This window comes from Mycena indigotica, assembly GCF_014461135.1.
Source record: "Mycena indigotica strain 171206Taipei chromosome Unknown Mind.scaff0009, whole genome shotgun sequence".
NCBI lineage: Eukaryota > Fungi > Basidiomycota > Agaricomycetes > Agaricales > Mycenaceae > Mycena > Mycena indigotica.
Window position 1 is genome coordinate 2,416,587 of NW_023503008.1, and position 11,458 is coordinate 2,428,044.

Below are 11,458 nucleotides of genomic sequence, written 5' to 3' on the forward strand. Positions count from 1 at the left end.
TAAAACACCTCTGCAACGATCCTTTCCTGCTCGGATTCAACACTAGCGAGTAAGAGCAACGGACACGCACTTTGGACGCCCTTCCTGCATTGTCTCCGTGCCAGTTTCGAGCCCGCGGTGCCGACCCGGCGGCACGTGCCTGAACCGGCCAGCAAGAGCTTTCATCTTAGCACCATGCAAAATGCGCCAACCACGCCTGCGCCAAGTCCTCGCGACCTTGCCGCCTCCCCAGTCCTCTGTCTGCTGCCAGAACGGGTTGTCCGTACCACACTTGCAGTTGCTTGCGCGAGCGCTATCAGCCGACCTCTGCGCTACCTCCTTCCCCCAAACGCCATCAGCTGCTAGTTCTCCACTACCGACCTCGATGGACCCGTTGGCTTGGCGTTGCATGCTTGAACTGGGCGAGACTTCCCTCCGACACTGCCGATGCTCCCTTAACGCGTCAATCTTGGCTGTCGTGGGCAGTGATCGAGGGGTCTGGCAGCGTTGCGAGCGAGCGAGAGAGCCCTGACGCGGCTTTGGACCCTCCAGCAACGCCCTCGGTACTGTCTGCTGGTGCCTCCCCGCGACACCCATTCTGCGCGGGAGGTCGGTCTCCATCACCAACCCAGTCGTGGTTTGGCAACAACGGCGGTGTTCACGGCGAAGGCTGCAACCCGGGAAAGGGATCGAGTCGGGCGGAACTATGGCGGGAGTGGTTGGCAGTATTTGGCCTACAACTTGCCCCGCTGTCCGCCAACAGCCCCTGGTGCGGGTTTGGACAACTCTTCCCCCCCGACAAACAACTCCTTGCCCTCCGCGACACCCATTCTGCGGGAGCTTCGTGGTCTGGCGGGACAGCAAGGACATCGACAAATGGCGCTGTTCTGCAGCGGGGATGGTGGAGTTGGTTGGGACGGCGACTGGGCTGGTTTGACGGGGATGGAGTTGGTGGTGGGGATCGGGATCGGGAAGTGCACACGGGGATACGCGTTTTTACGCGTTTGACGCGTCGTTTACGCGTATCTCGCGATGCCAGAGGAGATACACCCGTATTTTACGCGCGGTAGCGCCGCGTACCTTGAAAAAGATGATTTTTTTTTTCTGTAACGTAAGACTTGAGGGTATATAACCAGAGCCCTCGCGAGCCTTAGCGAGCTGCGAGCCTTTGCGATGGGTGAGTAAAGCGTTGAGGTGGATGCGGGAGGGTAAGGCTCGCTGCAGGTGCTGGCCTCTTTCCTTCCGGCTGACGAACCTAAGTTCAAGGCGACTCGCGACGAGTTGACGGCTGTTGGGGTTGCTGATGCCCCACCTTTGCGCAGAAGAATCGGAACTTCAGCGCTCATGGCGAATTATCCCATTCTCTCGCAGGTGCTTACTCTCCCGCGTCTGCTGGTCGTCCTCCGGGCGACCCAGCCCCGTCGCTATTCGATTGCGAGCAGTCCTCGGGTGAACGCGCACGTGGCCAAGTTGTGTGTTGGCGTGGAAGACCCTGGGTTGTGGCCCACGACCATGCTGGACTGTGCTCGAGTTTCTTGAAACGCATCGCGGTCGGACATGCGGTTTGGGCACGGCCGCGGGCGTCGCAGGAGACCTTCCATCTCCCGACGACCGACGGTCCCCATCACGATGGTTGCCGCCGGGACAGGCATCTCGGCCTTCCTTGGGTTTTTGGTGGGGCTGGATTCCTTGCTGCTTGAATAGCTACTGATTTCTATAGGAACATCGGCGCGCACAAGGCTACAAGGTCACCGAGACCGCGCCCTTCCGGCTTTACTACGGCACGAGCTACCACGACATGTCCCGCGCGCGCTGTCGCCGGGTTCGCCCGGACAGCACCGCCCTGCTTGAGGCGGTGTATTCGGAGGAGGACGCGCCGCGCCGGTTCGCCCAGCAGCTGCTTACGCGTGACGCGCTGAAGGTCTGGGTCGACCTGTCCGGGGGCACGTGTATGTCTGCGGCTCGGCGACCCGGTCGGGCAGGGCGGCGGCATAGCCTGATGAGCATTGCGGAGCAGGTCGGCGGCGCTTCTGATCCGGGAGGCGTGGCTCGCGACGTTGCGGAAGGAGGGCCGGTACAGCGAGGACGTGTTCGGGTAGATGGTACAGTGCTCCCAGCCGTCAAGGCTGGGAAATATTTTGTAGATTTTTTGACTATTTTTGTTGAACTCAGGCGCCCAAAATACGACGTTTATGCCTCCAATCTTAATTTTCCCACGCTTGTTTCACTTTCCCAGGGTCGGATCTCGGACCAATGGCGTCGTGAGTATTTTGATGTTGTCTCTAATCAATTTTCATCAGGTTTCCGTGAACAGGCTGACGGCTCATTTCCGACTGCCAAAAATTGGTGCCCGAGTGTCTTGACGCAATTTCTATTGACACTATTTGGCACTTCTTTCGACACTGCAATCGTTATCGAGACGCATATCGCTATGGGCTCAACCCTCGTCAAGCAGCATATGCAGTAAAAGTATTCATCTCATCGACGGGTCCCTGGGCCATCATGAGTGATATTAATATGAGGAGGGATAAGGCCGCAAGCGGCAGGTGCTGAACCTTACATAATAAGCCAGGAAGACCGTGGCCAGCTGCCGCCAGCACCACGTGATATGACGTGGCTCGTCCCAAAAGGGTTATAGAAATGCACAGCCATTCCCGATATGGGGGCTGGTTTCAACATGATTCTATAGAGCCAAACCTTAGGTTCGGCAATTATTAATCGTGCATAGATAGCATAATTGGTAGTCTCGATTCCAGACGTCGGGAGCAGCAGGCGAGCAAAGCTTGCCGGAACAGCGCGACGTTGCGGGGTAGTTTTGATGGGAGGGTGATGGAAAGGCGCTCACGAACATCTGGTGCAAATTGATCAGAGATGTTGCATGATTATATCTGATGACGACATTTACTGATGTCCATGCGGGGCCAGAGCAATGGGGTGCTTTGCATTACCTTTGCATGTTATGGGCCTTCTTGGCCGATGTCAATACAAGATGAGCGAGCTTTTTTGATCGGGAGATTGACTATAATCACCCCAATGGGGTCAGAGGCTACGCGATTGGCCGGTTGGTTGTGAGGCGCCTGCAGGCTGGCCTCGAGGCGGCGGCCAAGTTCGCGGTGTTTGACGGCGGCGGGAACAAGGTCACGTTCGGCTCGCTCTTTGCGGAGCAGAAGACGGTCGTGGTGTTCATCCGTGCGTATGCGGCCTCTCTCGTTGTTGAGTTTACTGGTTGGCAGGCCATTTCTTCTGCGGGGTGAGTGCGAGCTAGACACGTGCCTCATTAGCCGACCTCTGTCAGTCCTGCAAGGTCTGTTCTCTGAACCCCAATGTGTGAAGTGCTGATAAGATAGATGTACGTTGAAGACCTGGCGCAGGTCCCCGCGGCGGCGCTCGCTGCTGCGGGCACCCGGATTGTGCTGATCGGGTGCGGCGACTGGGCGGCCATCCAGGCGTACCACGGTGTGTAGCAGCAGTAGTCGTCTGCGAGTTGGGCTCATCTGCGTGCAGAGATGACAGGTTCTGACAGCCCCTTACATAACCCGCCGTGCTGACTGGTCGCAGGCTGGGCGGGCGCGATCTACGCGGACCCGACGCGCGCGCTGTACACGCATCTCGGGCTCGTCGACAACCTCAAGGTCACGCCCAAGGACAAGCCGCGGCCGGGCTACCTGAAGCTGTCGCGTCTGCAGAACACGCTCAACAGCATCAAGGTAAGCAGATTACATATGTGATCATTACTAATATTGCAGACGGGCTACCTCGCGTACCCGGCGCTCGCGTTCAAGGCGGGGAAGGTGTCCCAGAACGGCGGCGACTTCGTCCTCGGCCCGGGCGTCCGCTGTGCGTTTGCACACCGGATGCAGAACACGGAGGACCGTGAGTGCCTGCCCCGGCCCTGTCCAATCACTGGCTGAGTTTTTCTAGATGTGGAAGTCGTGGATCTAATGAAGGCGGCCGGCGTTGACTATGCGCCTTGAGTAGCGCTCTTGTCGTAGTAATCACCTCATGTTTCACGACTTTCACGAGGACCAAGAGACTCGCACTCGGCGCCGCGCACACTCTTGCCGGCTTGCACATGGCCTTGGGTGTTTCAAATCAACACGATCCTGAAGAGCTGCACGGCTCTGCGGTCGTCGGGTGGCAACGCGCCATATCGCCACAGACAGGGGGCCGCACACGCCATCAGTGATCCAGCGTATAAAAGCTGGCCGCCACCCTCGCTCGTCCCCCCATTTCCTCTTCGATCTGTGATCGTTTTTTCCCCTCTTCTCCCCCGCCCGCTTTTGTCTTTGTTTTTTTTTCTGTGTTCATTTTTTTCGACCTTTTGTCAACATGCGTTTCATCCTGCCCTTCGTCACCCTCGCGCTGTCCCTTACGGCCGTCAGCGCCGTCCCCATCGTACGGCGTCTTTGTTTTCTTCTTCCGCGGTTGCGGTTGCTGACGCGATGCAGGCCGACCGCCGGGCCGAGCTGAGCCTCGTCGCGCGCGCGGAGGACGCGCTCGTCCAGTCCCTGATGCCCGAGATCGAGAAGATCATCGAGGCGGAGCTGACGTGCGTATCCGATAATCCAGCTTACCCAAGCTGACCTAATACCCAGCTCCCTCGTCCAAGACGACGACGACGACAGCGACCTAGAACGCCGCGGGGGCGTGCCGGCCAACATCGGCGGCGCGCTCCGCAACGTCGCGTCCAGCGTCGGCTCGCGCCTGCGCACCGGGCTCGCCGCCAAGCTCCGCCGCCCGACCACCGCCAAGGCCACGGGCCGCACCCGCGCACGTGACGTCTCCGACGAGCACGACCACGACGAGGACGACGAGGACGACGACGAGTTCTTCGACTTTGCCGACGACGACGACGAGGACAGCGACCTCGCGCGCCGCGGCGGCGTCCCGGCCAACATCGGGGGCGCGCTGCGCAACGTCGCGTCCAGCGTGGGCCAGCGCCTGCGCACCGGGCTCGCGGCGAAGCTCCGCCGCCCCGGGACCGCGAAGGCCACGGGCCGCGTGACCGGCACGAGCCGCGTCGCCGCACGTGACTTTGATGACGAGGAGCACGACCACGACGAGGAGGTCGACTTTGACGACGAGGAGCTCGAGCGCCGCGGGGGCGTGCCCGCGAACATCGGCGGTGCGCTGCGCAACGTCGCGTCCAGCATCGCGGCCAAGCTCAAGGCGGGCATCACCAACAGGCTCCGCGGCGGCGCGCGCACCGGCACCGGCACCGCGGGCCGCACGGGCGCTGCCACCACCGGCCGTACGCGCGTCTGAGTAAAACGCATTAGCTGGGATTTTTGTTATGATACCCTGCGCTGTTGCGCAGCGGAGACGACATATTATAGCTGTTAGGTCGATTATATTAATAAACATACGAAAGTGGCCGCAAATTTGTGTGAGTATGAGGAAAATAAGTTACTTAGGAGTAGATGTCCTCCCGCTGGCTTCTCCGATAACGCGTGGTGATATGTTACGCTCACGTTTGTTGCGGCAGCAGGAGTCGGTCTCCGTTGTAAACCCCGCCCGGAGTAACATCAAGTACAGTATAGGTCACTTATAGGTTCATGTTTATCGTGGGATACCACAGCGTATTTGTAAGTAAAGTCGTCCGAAGGCGTAAGTAATGTACGGTTGTATGTAAATCAAGCACAGTCAATATCAGAATAACGATCCTTCGTGGCTGCTCTGCGACCCCGACAGCCCCCTTACATGCTTCTTGGGCGACCGATTGAGCCAGGTCGTGGCCGCGCTCGGCGGCGGCGCGCTGATGTTCACGAGGGGACTCGACTTCTTCGGGGTTGGGGCAGCGCCAGCAGGCAGGCCCAGGAGAGATTGGGGCGTTATTGGGCGGTTCGACGACGTCTGCGAGGAGGCCATCGACAGCGACGACGCAGCCCCAGGCCGGTCGTAGTAAAGCGACGGGTCCGACGCGGATGTCGAGTGTGACAAATCCCGGAACGGGTCTGCATAGAGCGACGACGACGCACTCGACATGGACGACGATTTGTGCGCCTCCGCGGGGCCCATCACGTCATCCACAATACTCCCCAGACCAGACCCGATGCCGACGAGTGGGTCGACGAATTGCGCGCCTGGGGGCGGGTACACGCCCTCCTCGCGGAACAACGAGCCTGTCTCTGCCCGCTGCCGGAAAATTGATGGGGCAGGTGACTGGGGCGGCCCCAGCGTAGAAGTACTCGCCTGCGCGACAACGTTGTCCTGGTACCGACTCATCGGAACAGTGTCGTCATCGTCGAGCCCCTCTTCGTCCAGCAGGCCGACTCCGCCAGCCCCGTGCGCCTCTCTTCGCACCCGTCCGATTGCCTCGGAGAATTCCCGTTTGCGGCTCTTGTGCCGCTTGTACACGAACAGCGCCCCGAGAAGGAGCAAGATAACTCCCACACCTGCGGCAGTCGCCCCTGCGATGATTTTGGTCCGTTGGGCAGAGGTTATAGATGATCTGGATGTGGAGAGAGAGGTAGGAAGGGCTGAGGTTATCTGGCCAAATGTCAGGCTAAATTAGATGAAGGAAACGCGTTCAACACACGGTCGTTAGTTGCCCGTCAATCGAGGTAACTATGGTCGTAAAGGACGTGGCGCCAGACGACAGGATAGACAACTCCGTTGAGAGCTGTAAAGCTGCGAGTGATGAAGGTAGTTGGGATGAGATGTCTGGTATGGAAGAAGAGACATCAGAGTTTGAGCTCAGTTGTTGCGATGACACCGAGACAACCGTACTCGAACTTGAAGGGGGAGGTGTAGAGGAGGATGGGGGCGGAGCTGAAGACGATGGCGGGGAAGAGCTGCTAGGTTGCACCGAGCTAGAAGACGCAGAATCGTTGTTGTCTCTGTGGGTCAAGTGAGCAAGTGTGGATATTTTGCACCATGACCCACATTGATATTGAAGGAGAAACGGATACCGAACTCGACGAGTCGTCAGAGGTTCCGAGTCGGGCTATGACAACAGAGGAGCTCTGGCTTGGAACTGCCCGTTCCGTGGAGGCCGATGTCTGCGTGGAGGTCGGCAACTGATTCTGACTGGACGCTGGCTGCGGTGAAGAGCTGGGTGGGGTGCTAGTCTGTGTACTGGAAACCACACTTGGGGTGGAGTTCGATGGCCGCGTGGAAGATACTAGCGGTTGAGAAGTGCTCGAAAACGGCGTGGTTGAAGAGGCGGCAGAAGTCGACGTGCTCTGGGCCTGCGAGAGAGATGTTTGGCTGGTTGACAAAGACGCGCTCATGGGCGATGCATGAAGGAATGGAAAAAGTGGTAGACACAACTATATTCGGGTGTGATTTTTTGTGGAGTGATTGGCTTCTGTGGTTACCAGACAGCAGCGTCATGGCAAGTACCCGTACTCCGTAACATACGCGCCTACTGGCAAGATTGTAGACTCGTTCGTTTGTCGAACTCTAAAAGAAGGGCGGTGTCGGGCCGAATGCGGCAATAAGCTGACAGCTCGCTCGCAGGTTGACTCTAACCGCCATGTCGTCGTATCCTGTTCCACCCCCTTCCTATGGAGCTGCCCCAAAACAAACCCGTGATGAGGCAGCGGAGCCGCTGCTCGCTGGGCCGTCCCGGTCAAACAACGCCATCTTCGACCAACCAGACGGTGACCTCCATGACGTGCCCGACGACTTCAAGTACGGCACCACCGTCTCCGACAGCTCCCCCCAAATCCGCCGCGCCTTCGTCCGCAAGGTCTTCACCATCCTCGTCTGCCAGATATTCGCCACCGTCCTCTTTGGCGGGCTGTTATCGCAGAACAAGGAGGCGGTGGCCTGGGTCCAGCAGAATGTGTGGGCCTTTTACGTCCCGCTCTTCGGGACCCTTGTCGCGCTCGGCGTGCTCTACTGGAAGCGCCATTCGTTCCCGACCAACTTCATCGCGCTGAGCGTGTTCACGCTGCTCGAGGCCGGCACTCTTGGGGTGGTCGTCGCGTTCTACGACAACCTCCTTGTCCTCCAGGCTCTGTGAGTCTTGCATCTTCTCTGAACCCAACTTATATACGCACAGTCTGATCACGCTCGGCGTCTTCATCGGCCTGACCCTCTTCACCCTCCAGTCCAAATACGACTTTGACGGTCTGGGCCCGTTCCTCTTTGGCGGCCTCATCGCCCTTTGTCAGTTATTTCTGCTCTCGCTATGTACCCTGACTCATAAATCCAGGCATGACCGGCTTCATCGGCCTGATCATCCCGTTCGGGCAGACGATGGACCTCATCTACGCCTGCGGCGGGTGCCTGATCTTCTCGGGCTACATCGTCTACGACACCTACCTCATCAACGCCCGCCTCTCGCCCGACGAGTACATCATGGGCGCCGTCTCCCTCTACCTCGACTTTATCAACCTCTGTGCGTCCCCGTGCTCTGTGTGCCTGCTTGCGCTGACCCATCGCAGTCCTCAGCATCCTCCGTCTCCTCAACAACTTGCAAGAGCGTTAAGACCTGCCTGTGTTTCTCTAGTCTGAATAATAAACTTTCTTGCTTTCACACAACTGAGAGCCGAACACTGTAGTATTCTCAACTAAGTATTTTGCAACTTGTGCAAGTTTATAAAAAAAAATAGCACCAGTACTTATGTGAGAGACACCATACTTGCATGAGTTAGGTCAAGGACTCAGGAGTCATATAGTTAACTAAAGCTGTCATTGCTGCATTTACTATCCGTAAATAATCACTTATTTATAAGAAGTCAGTTCACCATCATGTTGACACTTAGCAACCCAGCTGGATGGATGTGTTGGTAGATTCAGTTATAGCATCAATAACATATTGCTGTATGCGCTATATAATGAACCAGTATTCACTGTACCACAAGTCTGGGCAATCTTTCACAAACTAATACTTGGCCTGTGATAGACTCTAGTGGAATACAGTAACAAATACTCGCTTAGCACAGTGGTAGGGCCAGAAAGGCAATAAATTGTGATTCAGCATTCTCTTGCAATCTAGTCATGCCAACTCTCTAAAGATCAGATAAACAAGTAGACTCGCTTAGCACAGTGGTAGTGCTGTAATGAAATAATCAATATTAATATTCATTATAGATAACACTTATGCAACAAGAACCAAGAGGTGGTATGATGACATCAATACATATAATGCCAGTTAGTCAGTCCCCCTAACTGGCCTTGAAAACTTTTTATTAATGATTTTTTGAAGTAGTCAGTAGTAGTGCAGCCTTATATTTTATCAAGTTCTCATGTGATATAAGCTTACTATTATGGATAAGACCCAGCCCGTCCGCTCCAGCGCTGGTGTTGGGCCATTGCGGGCCCGCAACATGCAGCACATGATGACGGGCAACATGCACCCTAGTAGGAGGAATGCACACATGGGAAGCACGTGACCGAGAATGATGCGTCGAGCCGTTGCCGAGCCCAACTCGACACCAGGGGACTGGGGAGGAGTGCTAGGAGGTTAGGAGTAGCGCCTGGCCCGCAAGGGATGTACGATTGTCCCCTCTGCGACCAGGAACAGGGCGAGGAGGAGCAAGAGAGGTCAGGGTGTCCGATCACCCCTTTGCAGGCCCGCGTATATAATGCGCGATAGTGTACCTTGTACCCTATCGCTTAGATTGTCTAAAGAACTACCTTTCTCCGTGCAAGAGGTGCCACCGACTCATCGGGCCTGACACGACCCGATTTGAACCTTCGACCACCGACAGTGACAAGGGACCAAGTTAACAGGCCCTTTCAGTTTTGATCTACCCCGCTCGCTGTACTCGTGGGCCCGACGATCTGTCTGTTCTGTTCCAGGCACGCATTCTTAGGAGAGGACCTTGCACAGCCCGACCCGCAGTCGGACACTTACACATCTAACATCAGCCATCAGCTAATGTCCATATTCAGTTCGTGTTGTTATAGAGTTATAATAGGACTAGTGTCCTTCTTAAATTTTATATTTAATAATTTTAAATAGATATCTAGATTCCATATAAGAAGGCAAGTAAACACTATACAAGGCTTATGATATTTATAGATAGTGCCTAGACTTCCTTGCTTGAACTACCTTAATAATATTATTTATAATCAGTTGATATGACTAACCTAGTACATTTTCAACCTGTGGCTTGAATATTGGACACTGGATATATAATTGTAAATCATGGTATCAATAACATGTCCATAAGGCCCAGCAAGGATATATATACAGTTTTAAGAAATTATAGAGGATAGAGGCAAGAAATTCAGCTTCTCAGAGCACCAGTTTACTGTAGTAATTAGACCATAAGTTCGAGTAATGTGTAAGAGACCTATCTGAACTGAACTTCTGTAAATGTGTAATGTGTAAACATGGAAATTATGCATCAAAATCTGCCAAATTTGACAGATATCATCAAAAATCTGCAGCTGGCTATCGCCGGCATACCAAATAAGGAAATTGATGCGCTGATCATCATTGATGAACTTGATTGTAAATGAAATAAATGTGTAATGCGTAAGATGGTCTGAACTTGAGGTCTAATTACTACAGTATATCTATCAGAACTAGAAGGAGTTAGTTTAGTTTAAAGTATTTGACATCTTGGAAATAGATGACACAATAATAGAAAAAATATAATTCAATGATAATATATATATATATAACTAACAGATATAGTAGCATACCAGCCTTAAAATTTCTTTGGTAGTCATACCCAACCACCTAGATGCTGAATTCCCCTGGCTGATCTACCAGTTTTTAGTTAGGGCGGCCTGCAGGCCATACCGTAATATGCTAAAAATTTTCAGTAGTCACACTTAGAGCCCTCAGACACTAAAAAAATTATTTCAACACTAATATCATACCAATTTTGGGTGCTGAATTGAATAAAATGCTATACATAGTACCTCTATTGAGTACTATACCATTTTGATCAAGTCTCCATGTTATGCATTACATTGGCAAAAAAACTCCTCATTAAAAATCACCATAGATCAAAAGAATATTTTTTAGTCCTAAATTCTGAAAAAGTTGTGAACACTTGATTGAGTAGTCCTATTAGTCATGTGATAGAGCAGAGAGTTCTTGCAACTAGGGTTCTAGATAATTATATCTTTCACTATTCTTATATTATCCTGAGGCTACTACTCTCAAATGATTAACAGGTCAAGCAGCATGAGCATATCTCCCTGATCTCTGAGATCAAGGTCCTAGCAGGAGAGGATCCAAAGAGAAGAAACTCTAAGGGTCCATCTACTAGAAAGCTGACTATACACATTGTGATTGTTGATATTCATATTATGTATAGGTACTTTTAATTATATAAGCTTGAAAAATATTATCTTACTTCATAAAAATCCTCTTCTGAGTTGTAACTCTCCCAGTCTGACTCATAAGGCACTGTTTCTTGTCAGTCCCACTGTAGCTTTGCTGCTGACAAAGATTTCAATTTGTCAGGGGTGTCACCCAGCAGACCTCCTGAGAAATTGATTAAAATAGTATAGTATACTGTATATGATAGAATTGGGTATGTTTGTTGTTTATTACAACTTCAAAGTA

General features: G+C 53.6%; 4 protein-coding genes across 4 annotated transcripts; 3 read left to right on the plus strand and 1 right to left on the minus strand.

Annotated features, from left to right (window-relative positions):
• Window positions 1-2,886: 2,886 nt before the first annotated feature.
• MIND_01060700 (uncharacterized protein) lies at window positions 2,887-3,953 on the plus strand (the record flags this gene model as incomplete). The annotated part of the gene is made up of 9 exons (XM_037367187.1): window positions 2,887-2,957; window positions 3,023-3,168; window positions 3,213-3,229; window positions 3,275-3,283; window positions 3,327-3,435; window positions 3,484-3,492; window positions 3,538-3,686; window positions 3,726-3,852; window positions 3,901-3,953. The coding sequence occupies 9 exons, from the start codon at window positions 2,887-2,889 to the stop codon at window positions 3,951-3,953; spliced, it is 690 nt and encodes a 229-aa protein (XP_037216581.1).
• A 355-nt stretch (window positions 3,954-4,308) lies between these two features.
• On the plus strand, window positions 4,309-5,244 carry MIND_01060800 (uncharacterized protein; the record flags this gene model as incomplete). Its single annotated transcript, XM_037367188.1, has 3 exons — window positions 4,309-4,374; window positions 4,428-4,528; window positions 4,575-5,244. 3 exons carry the CDS (start codon window positions 4,309-4,311, stop codon window positions 5,242-5,244), a joined length of 837 nt encoding a protein of 278 aa, XP_037216582.1.
• A 384-nt stretch (window positions 5,245-5,628) lies between these two features.
• On the minus strand, window positions 5,629-7,211 carry MIND_01060900 (uncharacterized protein; the record flags this gene model as incomplete). The annotated part of the gene is made up of 3 exons (XM_037367189.1): window positions 5,629-6,468; window positions 6,518-6,818; window positions 6,865-7,211. 3 exons carry the CDS (start codon window positions 7,209-7,211, stop codon window positions 5,629-5,631), a joined length of 1,488 nt encoding a protein of 495 aa, XP_037216583.1.
• A 245-nt stretch (window positions 7,212-7,456) lies between these two features.
• MIND_01061000 (uncharacterized protein) lies at window positions 7,457-8,416 on the plus strand (the record flags this gene model as incomplete). The annotated part of the gene is made up of 4 exons (XM_037367190.1): window positions 7,457-7,944; window positions 7,988-8,094; window positions 8,141-8,326; window positions 8,373-8,416. 4 exons carry the CDS (start codon window positions 7,457-7,459, stop codon window positions 8,414-8,416), a joined length of 825 nt encoding a protein of 274 aa, XP_037216584.1.
• Between the last annotated feature and the right edge of the window lie 3,042 nt (window positions 8,417-11,458).